Consider the following 19,474-nt stretch of genomic DNA (forward strand, 5'->3'; position numbering starts at 1 on the left):
TTGGGTTCCCTCCTTTCTTCTCTAATACACAGACGGTGGCTGCAGACTTTCTCACTGCCACCCTTTCTGTTGCCAGCTTCTTGGCTTTATATTAGCCCAGGTCACACCCACTCAGCTGACCTTCATCCTCCAATCAGGGGTTGCTCCTCCAGCCTAATACCCTCACGTGTGGCCTATCACACTAATTGGTTCCTTACTCAGCTTCCTTACAGTGAGACATTGCTGTGTGCAAAACCGCTGATCCGAAAGCAGCATCGTCTCTGGACTGCTGCACTAGTGCATAGTGAGCTGTAAATGTGTGGACTGATGACCAAACTGCTGCTCTACAAATGTCCTGGATCGGAACTTGTGCCAGGAAAGCCGTCGAGGAAGCCTGGGCCCTCGTGGAGTGAGCGGTGAGGTGCGGTGCTGAGACACCTGCCAGGTCATAGCAAGTCCGGATGCAAGACGTAATCCAGGAGGATGGGCGTTGTGAGGAGACCGGTGAGCCTTTCATTCGGTCGGCCACTGCAACGAAGAGTTGCGTCGTCTTTCTAAGTGCTTTGTGCGGTCAATATAGAAGGCCAGGGCCCTTCGTACGTCCAGGGAATGCAAACGTTGATCCTGGCTGCGTCTTTCATGTCGAGGGCGGCGAACCAGTCTCCAGGATCGAGGGAAGGGATAATGGCCCCCAGAGAGACCATGCGGAACTTCAACTTTACTACGAATTTGTTGAGTCCGCGCAAGTCCAAGATGGGCCGCAGACCTCCTTTGGACTTGGGGATCAGGAAGTAACGGGAATAAAATCCCCTGCCCCTTAACTCTATCGGAACCTCCTCTATGGCCCCCATGGCCAGGAGCGTAGAAACCTCCTGTATAAGAAGTTGCTCGTGAGAAGGGTCCCTGAAGAGGGACGGGGAAGGGGGGTGGGAGGGGGGGATAGAAGAAAACTGGATAGCGTATCCCCTCTCCACCGTGCGGAGGACCCAACAGTCCGAAGTTATAAGGGACCAAGCGCGGTGGAAGTGGGAGAGACGATCCTGAAAGGAGGGGGCTGGATCCTGGGGGATGACTGGGGCGCCGTCCTCGACCGCACCTTCAAAAGTTCTGTCTAGGACCTGAAGGTGGTCTTGGTGGCCCCTGGTTCTGACCGGGTTGAGGGCCGGTCCACCTTCTCCTACCACCTCGCCCTCGCCTCCGGGCCGAGTTTTGTCTCTGACGAGGCGGGGGGGGGTAGAAGCGCTGAGGCTGCGGCCTAAATGGTCTGCGCTGAGGGCCCACAACTCAGCTTCCTTTGCCCTTTTGGGGCTGGTGTGGTGAGAGCACCCCATCACAGGCAGGCTATGGTGATGTTGGCAAAGGTTATGTCAAGCCTTGTGAAGTTTTGGAACAAGGGTCTTCATCTTGGAAATTGATTCAATTAATTATGTAGTATCTCCCCTTGTTGGAAGGGAGTTGAGTATATTGAAGATAAGGACTGAGACCTTGAATGGGATTTGATGTTCTGTGGGGGGCCAATGTAGGGAGCGGATGAGAGGTGTGATGTGTTCATAGTGGACAGTGCTTCTGAGGAGATAAACTCCAGCATTCTGCACCAGCTGGAGTAAGAGCTGAAGGCTCTTTCCACAGGTATATCACTTGTTGCAATCCAGCCAAGAGGTGACAAAGGCATCGTCTCTGGACTGCTGCACTAGTGCATAGTGAGCTGTAAATGTGTGGACTGATGACCAAACCGCTGCTCTACAAATGTCCTGGATCGGAACTTGTGCCAGGAAAGCCGTCGAGGAAGCCTGGGCCCTCGTGGAGTGAGCGGTGAGGTGCGGTGCTGAGACACCTGCCAGGTCATAGCAAGTCCGGATGCAAGACGTAATCCAGGAGGATAGGCGTTGTGAGGAGACCGGTGAGCCTTTCATTCGGTCGGCCCCTGCAACGAAGAGTTGCGTCGTCTTTCTAAAGTGCTTTGTGCGGTCAATATAGAAGGCCAGGGCCCTTCGTACGTCCAGGGAATGCAAACGTTGATCCTGGCGAGTGGCATGTGGTTTGGGATGAAAGACCGGGAGAAAGATGTCCTGGTTGATATGAAACAGCCTGATGCTGGATTCCGGACTTGTATGGAGTTTCCTGCACACCTCCTTCCTTAAGAGCATGCTGAGAACTGGGAAGCCTCCAGCTCCCTCCCACTCCTCCTGGTCTTCTATTTGTGAGCTGGGCTCTGCTGGGTCCAGTGGCCCCTAGTGGCGGCCAGCAGCTCTGCAGCCCATTTCAGGGAGAGGAAGGGAATTCTGCGCACACATTAATTTCTGCACAAATTCTGCATTGCGAGTGGCACAGAATTCCCCCAGCAGTAAACTTGAGATGATAGAAAGCATTACTCATGGGTGTTGCTATGTGAGAGCTTCTGTTGGGCAAGCTGAGCGTCCTGCAACTCAGATGCATCTTCTCTGACTCTTTTCTTGATTCATACCCCATATTTATTAATATGAATTACTTGGGAAACCTCTCTACATACCTTATATTTTGCAAACATGGGATGAAATTCCTCCCCTTGGGAACTCCATTGGCCTCTCTGTTGAAGAATCTGTCCCATGATCAATTCCCCTGAGAAGCCTGTAGTTTACCTTGGAACAAATAGAACTTGACATATTGGAAATTGGTCCAGACAGGAGAGGGAGGGAAATGGTGAATGGAGAAGGATTCATGAGAAAAGTGGGGTTTAGGATAGAGGGGGTGATGGAAAAGAAGTGGGAAATTATTTTGAGTGCAGGGGGTGTCATGATAAGGAGGTGTGGGCCAAACATGGGTGGAGGAGATAGGGATGGAAAAGAGAGAGGATTGGGAGGGAGGCAGGTGGGTGGATAGGTTGATGAGAGGAGAGATGTAGGCCAGGGTAACAATGTCACCAGCTTGGAAGATGAGGATAAGTCATTCCAAAGTGAAATCTGGAGTCATGGGTAATTTTGGGTTTAGTCCATGGTGTGAGTGAGAGCAGAATCTGAAAACGTGTTGTCCCCGCCCCTGCCCAGTGTCCACTCCGCCTTCTCACTGTGGAATGCTCTGTCTCGGACAGGTGGATGGGGTGTTCCACAACCTCCCGGTGATCATGGCCAACAGGCGGCTCCAAGCATATCAGCATAGTACTAACATCCTGGTGCAAACTGACTTTGGCCTCATTGTGAGTTACGACCTGGTTTACCAGGCCAGAGTCACCGTTCCACAGCGATACCAGGGCCACACGTGTGGCCTGTGCGGGAACTACAGTGGATGGCAGGACAGCAAGCTCCTACTCCCCAATGGCAGGACAGCCTCTGATGTGGCAGCATTTGGCTTTGCTTGGGAAGTCCAGGTCCCAGGAGCATCATGTGTAGACAGATGCGCTGGGAACAGCTGTCCAGTTTGTGAGGAGAGGAAGAAGGACGTCTTCAAACAGCACCACTACTGCGGGTTGCTCACAGCCCCTGACAGCCCCTTCACTACCTGCCACGGCACGGTCAGTCCCAGTGTGTATTTCAACAACTGCCTGTATGATCTGTGCCTCAGCAATGGAGATGCACAGGCTCTGTGCCAGAGCATGCACAGCTACGTGACAGCCTGCCAAGAGGCCAAGGTCACCATCCCGCCCTGGAGGAGCGCCTCCTTCTGCCGTAAGTCCATGATACTGATGGAGCTCAGGTAGCCAAGGTGCGCTGGGTGCGGGACAAAAGGGGAGAGGGAGACAGCATTTATGGGAACAAAATTCCAGACTTCTGGGATTCTTCATAGAATCTTTCAGTGTGAATCAACAACCTCAGTGTCCTTGTCCTTTCTTTCCTGTGCTGTTCTCCTCTCCTTTATGTCTCTCTCCCTCTAGCCTGTGGTATGACATCTGTCCAACCAATAATTATTCCTCTCTCCATTTAAGCTGTGACCTGCCCTGCCAACAGCCACTATGAGGTCTGTGCTGACCTGTGCACTGTCACCTGTGCTAGAAACATCATAGATTGCCCGGAGACCTGTGCCGAAGGCTGCCAATGTGACGAGGGCTTCTTCTTCGATGGCCAGGGCTGTGTGACTCAGGAGGGCTGTGGATGCTTCGAACAGGGGAGATACTTCAAGGTACAGCTGCAAGTGGACTGGGTCTGATTTAATTTTTGCTTTATACACATCTTAAATCCTACACTAGTCAGGGAAAGGGTTTGCTATAATGAATCAGAGCACTGGCCCATCCAACCTGGCATCCCACCTCTGCTAGTAGTCAATGCCCAAAGTTCCAAAAAAGGCAAGAAGATTAAACGCACTTTGCTTGTTATGGAGAAACTGAGGCACAGAGAGGGACAGTGACTTGCTCATGGCCACACAGTGAGCCAGGAGGAGATGGCAGGATAGAACCTAGGCATTGTTCCTGACCCTCAGACCAGCACTTAACCCATTAGAATAATAGAATCATAGGGTGGAAGGGACCACGAGAGGTCATCTAGTCCAGTTCCTTGCACTCATTGCAGGACTTATTGACAGAACAAGAAGCAATGGTCTCAAGTTGCAGTGGAGGGATACGTTGGATATTAGGAAACACTATTTCACCAGAAAAAGAACAGGACTACTTGTGGCACCTTAGAGACTAACAGATTTATTTGAGCATAAGCTTTTGTGGGCTACAGCCCACTTCATCGGATGCATACTGTGGAAAATACAGTAGGACGACATATATATTGTGACAGACCCAGACCAGTGGAGTACAGGAGTCTGGTAGAGGGCAAATATACTGGTCACTGAATGAGTAGTTTTCTGTTCCCTGAGTGACCAGAGCAGGGGCTGCACTAGAGTAATCAGGAACCTGCTAGAACCAATTAAGGCAGGCAGGCTAGTTAGGACACCTGGAGCCAATTAAGAAGAAGCTGCTAGAATCAATTAAGGCAAGCTAATCAGGGCACCTGGGTTTTAAAAGGAGCTCACTTCAGTTTGTGGTGTGAGTGTGAGGAGCTGGGAGCAAGAGGTACAAGGAGCTGAGAGGGTGTGGGTGTGGTGCTGGAGGGCTGAGGAGCACAAGCGTTATCAGACACCAGGAGGAAGATCCTGTGGTGAGACTAAGGAAGGTGTTTGGAGGAGGCCATGGGGAAGTAGCCCAGGGAGTTGTAGCTGTCATGCAGCTGTTACAGGAGGCACTCTAGACAGCTGCAGTCCACAGGGCCCTGGGCTGGAACCCGGAGTAGAGAGCGGGCCCGGGTTCCCCCCAAACCTCCCAATTGACCTGGACTGTGGGTTCTTCCATAGGGGAAGGTCTCTGGGCTGTTCCCCAACCCACATGGTGAATATCTGAGGCAAGAAAATCCACCAATAAGCGCAGGACCCACCAAGATAGAGGAGGAACTTTGTCACAATATACACAGAGAACATGAAACAATGAGTGTTACCATACACACTATAAGGAGAGTGATCAGTTAAGGTGAGCTATTATCAGCAGGAGAGAAAAAGAACTGTTTGTAGTGGTAATGAAAATGGCCCATTTCCAGCAATTGACAAGAAGATGTGTGGAAGGGGGGAGGGAATAAGTATGGGGAAATAATTTTACTTTGTGTAATAACCCATCTACTCTTCTTGTCAATTACTGGACATGGGCCATTTTTATTACCACTACAAACAGTTCTTTTTCTCTCCTGCTGATAATAGCTCACCTTAACTGATCACTCTCCTTATAGTGTGTATATATCTTCCTACTGTATTTTCCACTGCATGCATCCAATGAAGTGGGCTGTAGCCCACAAAAACTTATGCTCAAATAAATTTGTTAGTCTCTAAGGTGCCACAAGTACTCCTGTTCTTTTTGCGGATACAGACTAACACGGCTGCTACTCTGAAACATGTCACTATTTCACCAGGAGGGTGGTGAAGCACTGGAATGGGTTACCTAGGGAGGTGGTGGAATCTCCTTCCTTAGAGGTTTTTAAGGCCCGGCTTGACAAAGCCCTGGCTGGGATGATTTAGTCGGTGTTGGTCCTGCTTTGAGCAGGGGGTTGGACTAGATGACCTCCTGAGGTCCCTTCCAACCCTAATCTTCTATGATTCTATCCACAAGGCTTGTTACCCCATCAAAGAAAGCTATCAGACAGCCTTTAGACAGAGATATAATGTTATGACACAATATGCACATTCACACACCTCACAACACGGCTCTAGGTTTAGCACTGCCAGAAATATTATAAATGATTGGTTCCAGTTCCATTGCAATATTTCCCCTTTTTCAAACGTCCCCTTAGCCTAGTGAGATGGTCCTGATGAATGAGTGCCAGCAAAGCTGCACATGTGTTCCCACCCGAAGGGTGACCTGCGAAGTCCACAGCTGCTCTAGAGGAGAAACCTGCCAGATCAGAGACGGTGTCATGGGCTGCATCAGCCAAGGTAAAGGACAGTCACTGATTGCAACATGCTCTGAGAGGTTATTGCACAAGCAGTGAGTAAAATAGTTGTGATTATGTCTCTTCACCCTTTTCACTTTCTCTTTCCCTTTATTTAGCCATAAACCCTGAGCCATAATATTACAGAATTTCAATTTGAAAGATGAAAATCCTTATTGGGTCAGAGTGTCTGCTGCTTCCTGCTTCTGGCGTGCACAGTGGAGTAGGGTGCACAGCTGATTAAAACCTGGGGGCTGCTCTAAATGGAGCCTATTGGCTGTAGCCTCACAGGGGCCATCAGTCAGGTGGGCACTGTCAGAGCCCATCACATCCTAGCCACTCTCCTTTGCCTGCTCAATGCTGCCCACAACATGCCCCTCTGGGTTGCAGCACCTCTGCCAGGCATTGTGGGGAAGGAGACACAGGAGACCACTTTGCTGGCTTTACGCCAGGAAAGGTCTCACCTAGGCAGGGATTTCCCCAGCAGGAGACTTGTGAGAGATTTGTGAAGGATGAATGGGAGTAGATAGTGTGTATAGGGATAGATAGATAGAGGGGATGTATGGGGATAGAGCAAACAATCATTCGGTCCATTTCACAAACAGGCTATATTAAGAAATAGGATTCCAAGGACACTACATTTCATCCTGGTTTTCACAGCCCCCTCAGCCCCCTCTCTGCTTTCATATATAACTGATTAGTCTGGTGTCTCTTGTCTTTCTATTGTCTTTCCCCACTAGTTATTCCATCCTGCAGTGTGGTTCGCTGCAGAGAAGGAACTATTTGTAAGATGATAAATGGGCGGCCAGAGTGTGTGCCAGTCTCTCAGGCCACGTGCTGGGCTGGGGGTTACTTGCATTACCACACCTTCGATGGACGGGTGTATGATTTCCACGGCACCTGCGACTACACGGTGGCCAAGACCTGCAGGGATGACTCCGTCCTGCCCTTCTTCCGTGTCACGGCCGAGAGCGAGAACAGGGGGAACACACAGGTCTTCTACATTTGGTCGGTGACTGTCCAGGTCGATGGAGTGACCATTACAGCAGCCAGGGCTGAGGTCGGCTTTGTGTGGGTGAGTGCTTGGCACACACGTCACCCTGCTCCTATGCCCACCCTGTAGGCTTTGCTAAATAGAGGGCAGGAAACTGCACCCCCAACCTCTGCGTAGAATTGCAAGCTAGACAATGTCTGGCGTGTTCAGTACATAGATAGGCTACCTTGAAAAAAATACCCCAAAGTATTGCAGTGGGTATTATCATTGATTTAGTAGGTGCTCTGCCACTGTCTGTGCTGTCACCCACGTACCAGCACTTTGATAGGGGGCGCTGTACTATTTAGATGTGTAGATTTCTCAGTAGCAGTTTCTCCCAAGTTAGTTTTAAGCCCAATACCCAGCACTGGTGAGAGCTCTGTGGTAGGGAGTGGTCTGGGTACCAAGTACAGAGCACTCTCCCCTTGCAGTTAGTGCTGACCCCTGTCAAGGTTCCTTCCCCACTCTGAACTTTAGGGTACAGATGTGGGGGATCTGCATGAGAAGCTCTAAGCTCAATTAACAGCTTAGATCTGGTCTGGCTGCCACCACTCCCAAGCACTAATTCTCTTCCCTGGGTAGCCTTGAGAGACTCTTCACCAATTCCCTGGTGGACCCAGATCCAACCCCCTTGGATCTTAAAACAAGGAGAAATCAATCAGGTATTAAGAAAAAGCCTTTTAATTAAAGAAAAGAAAGGTAAAAGAAAACCCTCTGGGAGAGATTAGCATACCAGTTACTCTCACAGACAACAGATTCCAAACACAGAGGATGCTCCCCTGGGCAAACCCTTAGTTACATAAAAAAAAACAAACCCAAATACCCAATTTGTTTATTCCTCTAATTGCACAAGACAGGTTACAAAGAAATAAACATAAACCTATTTATTTCCTTCACTAATACTCACTACTTGATAAGAGGCTGAATTCTGGAACTTTTCCCTCCGGTCCAAAGTGAAAACTCCACAGACAAAGGGAACTTCCCTCCTTCCCTTTGAACCATCTTGTCCTCCCATTGGTTCCTCTGGTCAGGTGTCAGCTAGGCTAGGTGAACTTCTTAACCCTTTACAGGTAAAAGAGGCATTAACCCTTAACTATCTGTTTATGACAACCCCAATGCCCATCATGGCGCTAGCGGGTGCTGTGTGGCAGGGAGTAGTGTGTGGGGGTCAGTTGGGGGTTCTGTCCCATCACAGTCTCACTGATCCTAATCTGGCGCTAGAGGGTGCTGTGCTGAGGGGAGCAGGTTGGGTGGCTCAGTGTGGGGAGCTGTCAGCTCTGTCACAAGCACACGGGATCTACACACCAGATAAAGTGTAGATCGGAGCATTTGGTCATTACATTTCCCACAGCATGTCATGCAGGAGCAGGGCAAATCCCAGCTCCACTGAGTCCATCCTTCCGGAAATTCCCCAGCAGTTTCTAATGTAACAGGGATTCCCCTGAGATCCCACCTGAGGAGAATCCCCACTCTTGGATCCAGGAAGACAGTGCCTGAGCTGTAAGATATGGGGAACTCTGAGGCACATTTAGGCAGCTCAGGGCCTTTGTATTACAGAGCCATCTCCAACCTGAGATACCTCAGGATCCCCAGAACATTGTAGTCAGCTCCTTGAGACTTCTCGCTCCTCAAGTGATGCTGCTGACAGCTCTCACCAATGCAGCCCCCTCTCCCAGTGGAGCCGCTCCCTAACAGCTCTAACCAATGCAGTCACTGTCATTTACAGCAGCTCCCAGCAATTCTTATCGCCAGCCCTTTCATCTACAATGGGCTATACTGAAATCATGGGTCCAATATTGGAATTGTTTGTAAAAATTCCAATAAATAGCAATGGAACCAATTCATAATTTTCAATGAATCTGGACCCAAATCTGAACAAATATTAAATTATAGCATCATACTAGATAGAGCTGGCTGGAGAAAGTTAATTCCATTTTGGAGAGGATTTCAATTATTTGAAAATTAGCTTCATTCCAATATGGAATGAAAACCAAAAATTACTAAATTTTCTGGGAAGGGGAACGGAGTCCTGGCTCCAGGTACATCTTTGAAATCTGCTTGGTTTCCATTAAAACATCATTGAAAAGGAACCATCTCCTGAAAACGTTTGGATTTTGAAGACTAGGCAAATACTAGTGGAAAAATTGTATCAGGGAAGAGGTCACTTTGTAAATGAAAGACTTGTGGACTTGATTGTGACCTTTGCCCTTTCTTTCTCACCATGAAGGTGAATAACACCAGGGCCCACTTACCCATCTCCCTGAACAACGGGACCCTTCGGCTCTATCAGAGCGGCACCTCCCTCGTCCTCCGCACCGACTTCAACCTCAGGGTGTACTATGACTGGAACAACCAGCTGAGGGTCACCGTTCCTAATAACTTCTCTGACAGCCTATGCGGCCTGTGTGGCAACTATAATGGGGACCCCGCCGATGACTTCCGGACCCCGGACGGGGACCAGGCTCCCAGTGTCGCTGCCCTGGGGAAAAGCTGGGCAGTGGAAGATGAGGATCAGTTTTGCTGGCACGATTGCATTGGAGGTTGCAGGCCCTGTGCCGCCAGCATAGCCAGAAAGTACAAGGAGGAGGTCTCGTGCGGCCTGATAGCCAAGGTCTCAGATGGGCCCTTCAGCCAGTGCCACAGCAAGGTGGATCCTACAGTCTACTTGAACAACTGCGTGTACGATCTGTGCCACAACGACGGCTACAGGAAGGCCCTGTGTGAGGCCCTGAAGGCCTATGCGGATGCCTGCCAGCTGGAAGGGGTCAGGATTGGGGAATGGAGGCAGCTGGCCAGATGCCGTGAGTACAGATTTGTATGCCAAGGTCTACGGTCTGCTGGTTAGACCGGGGAGCCTAGGGCTCAGCACTCTTGAGTTCTAGCCCTGGTGTTGGGAGTAGGGTTGCCAATTTCTAATCACAGAAAACCGAATACCCTTGTCCCATCCCCTGCCCTGTCCCTTCTCCGAGGCCCCTCCCAACATCACTCGCTCTCTCCAACCCTTGTTCATGTGCTTATTTTCACTAGCCTGGGGCAGGGGTTGGAGTGCAGGAGTGGGAGAGGGTAAGGGCTCTGGACTGGGGGTGTGGGCTCTGTGGTGGAGCCATAAATTTAAGTTTTTAGAGTGCGGGAGGGGGCTCTGGGCTGGGGCAGGGGATTGGGGTGTGGGAGAGGGTGAGGGCTCCGGCTGGGTGTACAGGCTCTGGGGTGGGGCCTGGGATGTGGGGTTTGGAGTGCAGGAGGGGGCTCTGGGCTGGAGCAGGGAGTTGGGTTGCAGGAGGGGGCCCAGGGCTGGGGCAGGGGGTTGGGGTATGGGAGGGGATGCAGGGTGCAGGCTCTGGGTGGTGCTTACCTCAGGCAGCTCCTGGGAAGCAGCGATATGTTCTTCCTGCTCGGAGGCAGCCATGGGGCTCTGCATGCTGCTCCCGGCCCCAGGCGCCTCCCCCACAGCTCCCATTGGCCGTTCCCAGCCAATGGGAGCTGTGGAGTTGGCACTTGGGGTGGGGCAGAACAAGGAGCCCCCATGGCTGCCCCTGAGCTGGAGGGACATGTAGCTCCTGGGAAACGGCGACATGGAGTCGGGTAGAGAGCCTGCCCACCCCGCTGTGCCACCAACCGGAATTTTAACGGGTCGGTCAGTGGTGTTGACCAGAGCCACCAAGGTCCCTTTTCGACTGGGTGTTCTGGTCGAAAAACAGACACCCAGAAACCCTATTTGGGAGGCACCATGATCAAGTGATTTGGGATTGAGCAGTGATTGGGAAATCAGAACTCTTGGATTCTATTGTATCTACAGTACTTGTCTGTCCATGATATTGCTAAGGTGTAGTTTTGTAGTGTAGATTTGCCCTAAGTTATGTGATGTACAGCCACAGCAGTAATTGAATCGTTTTACACACTCTGCTCCTTGTGTCAGCGGTGCACGTCCTCACCAGGAGTTCTTGCACCAGTTTAACTGTCAGTGTGGGGCATTGTGGGATGGCTTCTGAAAGGCAGCAACTGTCAATGTAATCAGTGCATTGTCTACATCTACACCTACATCTACATCAACCTAACTACATCGACCTAAGCGCTATGCCTTTCACAGAGGTGGAGTTATTAAGTCAGTGTAGTGGATGAGTTACAGAGGTGGGAGCTACATTTTAGTGTAGACTCCTACAGAATTAGGTTGACATAGCTGCCCTACATCAGTCTAACTTTGTAGTGTAGACCAGGTCTCAGTCTGAACTCTTTGGTCAGACTCCAGATGAGAGCCCCGACTCGTACCAGCGGCCAACCCTTATTTCCCCACATCACGTTTCCCAGTCCTTTGTTCTCGACCTGGGGGATTTTTGCTCCACGTCCTTGCTGAAAGGCCAGGAAATCCCTCCACTTTGGAGTCGTTTATTACTAGGTGTCAATGTCCTTGTGACTGCATTTGCCATTATCTTCTGGATTCTCCACTGATATGGATGGTTGAGATAAGATGATGCAAGTTTTTAAGTGACTCTTCCTACTATGTGCCTGATCCTGTAAGGGGCTAAGCACCTTCTACAACATACTGAGCACCCTCAGCCAATGTTGAGGTCACTGGGATTCGAGGGCTCTCAGAGCCCCACAAGATACGTCCCTTTCTTTCTATTTTAAATATTGCTTTTATGTGGAGAGGGTTTGCTGCTAAATCTGTGGGTCCTTCACTCCCCAGCCATGGAGTGCCCCCTGGAGAACAGCCAGTACCAGCTCTGTGGAACAGCCTGCCCAGCCACGTGTGTGGACCAGTCAGCCCCCAGCAGCTGCCAAGACCCCTGCGTGGAAAGCTGCCAGTGCAAGGATGGTTTTGTGCTGAGCCAGGGAAAATGCATCCCCAAGAGCAGCTGTGGGTGCCTGTTCGAGGGGCGCCCCTATGCCCCCAATGAGAGTTTCTGGGTTGATGAGGCATGTGGGACACGGTGCATGTGCAACGCAGCCACTAGACAAGTCAAATGCATGGCTGCTACGTGCAAACGTTCAGAGAGATGCGGGCTAGTGAATGGCATACGGGGCTGTTACCCCTCCAGCTACGCCACCTGCTCTGTGACAAGGAATCTGCACTATTCCACCTTTGATGGACAGAGATACGACTTCCAAGGCACCTGCCGCTACCAGCTAACTACCTTGTGCAAGAAGACGGTGGGACTGGTGGACTTTGATGTCTATTTCCAGGAAAGCAATACTCGTCCTGTGCAGATCAAGGTCTATGAGACTGACATCAGGGTCAGCAATCAATTCCCTGGGAAAATCATGGTGAGTTTCAGAAATCACATCTAGTCTCTAAAACATTTCTGGAAAGTCGCCTGTGAAATCAGAAGTTGGTTGCAGAAAGTATATGGAAGGATTTTAGAAAACAGATCAAATATTAACTGGATTCTGATGTGAATGGGGAGCCAGTGGAGAAGCTAAAGGGTTCGGGTGATGTGGTTACACTTCATCTTTGTGAGAAGGTGTCAGTAGCATCCAGCATATGTGGGAACTTGGAGAGCTGGGGCTCACAGAGGAGGGAACAGCAATAGCCAGTGTAAAAAGGAAAGTCTGGTTGGAGGATCCTGCCCAGTCTGGGGAGCTGGACTCAGGCAGGCTGTAGAGGAGGTAGCAGGTCAGCCTGGATGAAGATTTCAGCAGCAGTAGATGGGCCAGAGCTCTGTGCTGGAGCCAGAGGTTCCACCAGAGCGAGCGATGTTTCATATCCCATGTGTCTTGCTTTTACAGGTGAACAGTATCCTGATTACCCTTCCCTTCAACCTCGTTGATAAGAAAATCACTGTGTATAGAAAGGGCTGGGCCACAGTGATCCAGGCAGACTTTGGTCTCACCGTTACCTATGCCGGGTGGTCAGGACGCACCACGATCACTCTGCCAGTGACCTACGCGGGAGCCGTGTGTGGTCTGTGTGGCAATTTTAACAGTGACAGGGAGGATGACATGCTGATGAGGGATGGCACGGTGGCACCAAGCCCCGTCAGCTTTGGCCAGAGCTGGAAGGTGGGCGACCTCCCGGGATGCTCTGCAGTAACGATACCACCATGCGCAAGTGTAGAGGCTATTGAAAAACAACAACGAGGTAGCAGAGGGCAGTGTGGGCTCATCTTATACAAGAGTGGCCCTTTCAGAGGATGTCACAGCAAAGTGGACCCTCATGGATACTTCATAGACTGTGTGTACAGCTACTGCGTCCTCAGTGCGCGTGAAAATAATGTCTGCCAGGCGGTTGCGGGCTATTCCGAGGCATGTCAGGAAGCTGGAGCTATGGTGCGTCCCTGGAGGACTACGACATTCTGCTGTGAGTCCCCTGTGTTCACCGCTGCCTGCCCCTTGGGGATCATTAATTCTTGTTGGCTGGTAGATGTGGATCTAAACACTGCAGAACATTTTTAACAGGTCTTTCTCAGCAGGCTGGGTTCAGCACTCGTAGTGGCCTTGGCAGCTGTACCCTGGGCAAGGGAAACACTGCTAGGGATGTAGTGTGCTCTCCATGGCCAGTCTAATCCTTGCCTTCCCTTCTGAGACTGGGACATAATCAGACCTGGGACTCAGGGTGGCTACTAATTGGGATGATTGTTCATTAGGAACTGAGCTGGGAATCCACCAATTCCTCCCACACAAGCCATCAGTTGGGAATTAATTTTAAGGGCTACTGACCTGGATTCAAAACAAAAAGCTAGTAGTGAAACAATAAACTGAATTAGAAGCCATCATAGGAGAGAGACTGTCTGTATCCCATCTCCTGGCCTCTGTGAGGCAGCCAGTTCATCAGACCTGGGACCCCATTACAGATGGTGCCTTTTATTAATTAACCAAATTAAGGAAATAGAAAAGTAGGAACTTGAATGAAATTGAATGTTCTGTGATGGTTCATTGAGCACATTGCTAATGCACTATGTGAGCTAACTCTTTGTTCTAATTACAGCTCCGTCCTGTCCCCTGAACAGTCACTACGAATTCTGTAGCAGCAGCTGCGCTGTGACATGCAGCAACCTCTATGCCCCGGTGCAATGCATGACCCAGTGTAAGGAAGGCTGCGTGTGTGATGAGGGATTTGTTTTCAGTGGCGACCGCTGTGTCCCCATTTCCCAGTGCGGATGCCTCCACAGGGGACTTTACTACGAGGCCGGGGAGACCTTCCACCCGAGCGGTTCATGCGAGGAGCAGTGCATGTGTCAGGCTGGTGGGGAGGTTGTGTGTAAGGCATTCTCCTGCGGCACTGGTGAGGAATGCGGGGTAGTGGACGGTGTCCAGAAATGCCACCCATTTGGATCTGCGACCTGTTCTGCCTCTGGCCATCCCCACTACCTCTCTTTCGATGGGGTCTCCTTTGACTTCCAAGGCACCTGCACCTACATCTTGGCCAAGACCTGCACCGATGCCAGTGATCTTACACCATTCACTATCAGCGTAGAGAAAGAAGATTGGGGCACCAGGAACATGTCCGTGGCCAAGCTGGTGTCCATTCAGGTGTATGGGATCACACTCACCCTGCTGCAAAACAAACAGGGGCTCATCATGGTAAGTCCTCCACATTCTCATGGACAGAGATTTTATTCTAGTCTACACAGGTTTGTTTGCAGTTTGGCCAACTCCCTAATGCCCCGTCGTGGTAAAGGTTGTGCTGCAGGTGGTCTGCCTCGCTTTCCCTCTTGGGCTCCTCAATAGCTCACAAGACAAATTGAATAACAGCTGCCCTCCTTAGGGTCTGGATTATTAAGTTAGCAAACATGCAAAATAAAGTTTTCAAGTCCATCCATTTTTCTCCATACCAGGTCACTCCGAGTTCTTTCCTGTCTGTAGTCATGCTCCCCAAATTTCAAGTTTCCCTGCTGGAGTCTATTCGCTCCCATCAGCCTCTTGATTCTCTTCTGTTCTCCCTGAGAACTCTCTCTGCAGGGCCAGCCTCCCATCTTCGTCCTGCTGCTCTTATAGGGGAATCAAGGGATTCCTGCTCAGGTGTGCCTCCTTAGTAATTGGGGTTGGCTGGCCTACTGGCCTTAAAGGACAAGCCACACTCTTACAAATTCTTATAACATGCACATCCATGTAGTATTTGAGCATCTTCCAACAACATACTAAGTAACTTGACCAACTCTCTCAATCTATCACCAGGAGGAGATGTGCGTGCAGGGGAGAATTTTGTATTGGATTTACTTTTAAAAGTTATAAATATGCACGCACGTTGCCGTGTGTGTTAGAGACAACAGGTCTGAGAAACACACCTTGCACTTGGGGCGGAAGTGGTGAGGTTTGTCAGGGTCCTTTGTTCCTGAGGGAGTTCATTCCCCAATCTCGAACTGGTCACCAGTAAAGCTCCATCTCCTGCACAGGCTAACTTTACCCTTATTATTCCAGAAGAAGGAAGTGGTCAGCTACGATCTTCATCCTGGAGGTTTAATTGATCTTTTAGATACCTAGGGCCCAGGCCATTGAGAGTCTTGAAGGTAAGGTGTGAGAACTTGAACTGAATTCAGAAGGCAGCAGAGGGAGCAGAGGACAGTTTTGATGTGATCTCAGTAGCCAGTGCTGGTGAGGAGATGCTTCTGTACCTGATAGCGATTCTGGAGTGCTGAAGGGTTCATGGTTCATTACTGTAGTCCAGAGGAGAGGTGATGAAGGCATGAAATAATTGATGCCAGATCATCATCCATCAGGATGGGACAGAGTCTCCTGCCAACTGGAGATGGTAGCAAGTATTACTCATGGATGCTGCTATGTCAGAGCTTCATTTGGGCAAGCTGAGCATCCCCTAGCTCAGCTCAATCTTCTTTGCCTCCCTTCTTGGTTTATACACCGTGTTTCTGGGAATTAATGATTTGGGGAACTCTCTACACACAATTCAAATTTTTGCAAACATGGAATAAACTTCCTCTCCATTATAATTCCATTGGCTCTGTGTTGAAGAATTTCTCCCCTGATGCATTCCCCTGAGAAGCCTGCAGTCTAACTTGGGAGAAATACAACATGTGATAAATTGATGGAGATAGGAGAAGGCAAGGGGTGAAGGAATGAGGTATCACCAGGGAAGTGCGTCTTTAGGAGAGAAGGGGAGATAGACAAGAAGTAGGAGAGTGTTCTATGTGCAGGAGCTTGCATGAAAAGGAGGGGCAAGCCAAACATGGTTGGAGAAAATAGGGATGGTAAAGAGAGAGAACCGGGAGGGAGGTGCGGTGAAGGGGAGAGGAGAGAAGAGATGTAGACTAGGGTGACAATGTGAAGACCTTGGAAGGTGAGCACAAGTCATCCCAAAGTGAAATCTGGAGTTATTCTGATTTATGCCATGTGTCAGTGAGAGCAGAATCTTGCCTGTGTACGTGCCCCCCATGCTCACAGGGAATGTTCTCTCTCCTCCAGGTGAACGGAGTGTCCCACAACCTCCCAGTGATTGTGGCTGATGGGCAACTTAGAGCGTATCAACATGGCACAAACATTCTGGTGCAAACCATCTTCGGCCTCACTCTGAGCTACGACCTGGTTTACCAGGCCAGGGTCACCATCCCAGGAAGCTACGAGGGCCAGACGTGCGGCCTGTGCGGGAACTACGATGGACAGCAGGACGAGGAGTTCCTGCTCCCCAGTGGCAGGACAGCCCCTGATGCAGCAGCATTTGGCTCTGCTTGGGAAGTCCAGATCCCAGGAGCATCCTGTACAGACAGATGTGCTGGAAACAGCTGTCCAGTTTGTGAGGAGAGGAAGAAGAACGTCTTCAAAGGGCGCAACTACTGTGGGCTGCTTACAGACCCCGACGGCCCCTTCATGGCCTGCCACGGCCTGGTTAGCCCCAGTGTGTATCAGAGCAACTGCCTGTATGATCTGTGCCTGGGCAACGGGGATGCACAGGTTCTGTGCCAGAGCATCCACAGCTATGTGACAGCCTGCCAAGAGGCCGGGGCTCCCATCCGGCCCTGGAGGAACACCTCCTTCTGTGGTAAATGTGCTGATAGTGTAGGAACTCTGAGATGCACTGGAAGGGGAGAGAGAGGGTCAAAATTGCTGAGCATCTTGTTCCAGGCCTCTGGGTTTCTTCTGGAACTCTTCTGGGTGGGAACCAACAATCTCATGTTCCTTTCTAAAGGTTCCCTATTCCTCCCCTCCATGTCCTGCTCTCCTCTCCTTCGTGTCTGTCCCTCTAGGCCGTGGTGTGAGATCTTTCCAGCCATCATTTATTTCTCTCTCTATTTAAGCTGTGAGCTGCCCAGCGAACAGCCACTATGAGGTCTGCGCCGACCTCTGCACCTCCACCTGCACTGGAGATATCATGGACTGCCCGGAGACCTGTGCTGAAGGCTGCGAGTGTGACGATGGCTTCTTCTTCGACGGCCAGGGCTGTGTGACTCTGCAGAGCTGTGGGTGCTTCGAGCACAGGAGATATTACAAGGTACCTCCCCCTGTTGGAGCATCTGGGTCTGATCTAATTTTTGGTCTGTCCACATCTTAATCCCTACACTGGTCAAGAATATAGGGTTTGCTATACTGAATCAGAGCATTGGTCCATCCAGGATGGCTTCCCTCTCTTCTAGTATCTAATGCTCAAAATGCCAAAAAAGGCCAGAAGATTTAATGCCCTGTGCCTGTTGTGGGAAAACTGAGGCAGAGATAGGCGCAGAGATAGGCGCAGTGACTTGCTCAAGGCCACCTCATGAATGAGTAGCAGATGGGAGGTTAAAATCTAGGAATTGTTCCTGGCTTTAAGCCCAATCCTCATCCTTTCTCTCTAAAGGCAAGAGGAAATAATATTATGACACAATGGACATTTTTATAGATACATAGATTCTAAGGCCAGAACGGTCCATTGTGATCATCTAGTCTGCCCTCCTGTATAACCTAAGCCAGAGACCTGCCCCAATGTGATTTCGAGAGCACATCTGTTAGAAAAACACATCCAGAGCTCTGGGTTTAGCGCTGTCAAAAATTATTTTAAATAATCGTTTCCAGTTACATTCTGTTATTTCCTTTTTCCAAACATTCCATCAGCCCAATGAGACAGTCCTGACGAACGAGTGCCAGCAAAGCTGCACCTGTGTTCCTGCTCGAGGGGTGACTTGTAAAGCCCACGGCTGCTCCCGAGAAGAAATCTGCCAGATTAGAGATGGCGTCAGGGCCTGCATCAGCAAAGGTACAGGACAGTCATTGTTTGAAACATGCCCTGAAGGGTTATTGTACAGGCAGTGAGTAAGCAGCTGTGGTTATGTCTCCTGACCCTTCTCACTCTTCCCCCCCCCCTTTATTTAGCCTGGAACTCTGACTCCTAATAGTACAATATTTCGACTGGAAAGATGAGAAGACTTGTTGGGTCTCTCCAGCAGAGTCGGGTGGGCAACTGTCAGGGAGCTGAGCACACTCTGTGATTCTCTCCCTGGGCGCAGCCTGGGGGCTGCTATAAACAGAACACCCTGGCTACATAGAGTCCCACAAGGACCATCAGTCAGCTGGGCAGTGTCAGAGCCCATCACCTCTCAGCCACTTTCCTTGCCTGCTTCATGCTAGAGGTCTGCTTGGGCCTAATATTTGAGGAGCCCAAGCCCGAGAAGGTCAGGTCATTTTCTGACCTACCCTGTCTCTTCCCATGAAACTGAATGAGCGCCACGGCCACCTCCCGCCCATAGGGTTGGCATGGCAGTGCCTATGTTCCCTGTTCCTGCCATCCGCCATCCCTGGCTGCAGTGTGTGCGCTCTGGGGCAGCTCCTTCACTCCACAGTATGCATAAGGCAGCCAGGTGGCAGTGCTAGCAGGAGCTGGGCATGCAGCCACCTCCGCGCTGACCGCACAGGTAGGGTGGCCAACTCCCTCATTTGTGAAAACTGGACACTGAGTGCCGGAACCTCCCCTGCTCCACCTCTTTCCCTCAAGGCCCTGTCCCCCGCTCCTCTTTCCCCACCCACTGTTGCTCACTGCTCTATCCACCACCCTCCCCCTGACAGCTGAGCAGGGCTCTAGGGGTGGAGGGATGACTGGGGCAGGACATGGGGGAGAGAACAGGGCTCTGAGGGTGATGGGGTGACTGGGGCAAGGTGTGGGAGGGAGAGCCATGCTCAGGCAGAATGGGGAGCCGCTGGTATGCCGGTACCTTTCTCCGCCAGAGCTGTTGCTGAG

At 50.6% G+C, this 19,474-nt stretch overlaps 1 protein-coding gene across 1 annotated transcript in view; it reads left to right on the forward strand.

The window, feature by feature from the left end:
• The window catches only part of LOC128826933 (uncharacterized), a 377,153-nt gene that overhangs the window by 31,811 nt on the left and 325,868 nt on the right, over positions 1-19,474 (forward strand). The window contains exons 10-20 of the mRNA XM_054010510.1: positions 3,047-3,620; positions 3,878-4,071; positions 6,210-6,351; positions 7,088-7,422; positions 9,608-10,181; positions 12,065-12,642; positions 13,105-13,675; positions 14,303-14,898; positions 16,735-17,308; positions 17,565-17,758; positions 18,355-18,496. Coding sequence (XP_053866485.1) covers positions 3,047-3,620; positions 3,878-4,071; positions 6,210-6,351; positions 7,088-7,422; positions 9,608-10,181; positions 12,065-12,642; positions 13,105-13,675; positions 14,303-14,898; positions 16,735-17,308; positions 17,565-17,758; positions 18,355-18,496 — 4,474 coding nt within the window. The remainder of the gene's footprint in view (positions 1-3,046; positions 3,621-3,877; positions 4,072-6,209; positions 6,352-7,087; positions 7,423-9,607; positions 10,182-12,064; positions 12,643-13,104; positions 13,676-14,302; positions 14,899-16,734; positions 17,309-17,564; positions 17,759-18,354; positions 18,497-19,474) is intronic.

Source organism: Malaclemys terrapin, chromosome 21, assembly GCF_027887155.1.
Source record: "Malaclemys terrapin pileata isolate rMalTer1 chromosome 21, rMalTer1.hap1, whole genome shotgun sequence".
Classification (NCBI taxonomy): Eukaryota; Metazoa; Chordata; order Testudines; family Emydidae; genus Malaclemys; species Malaclemys terrapin.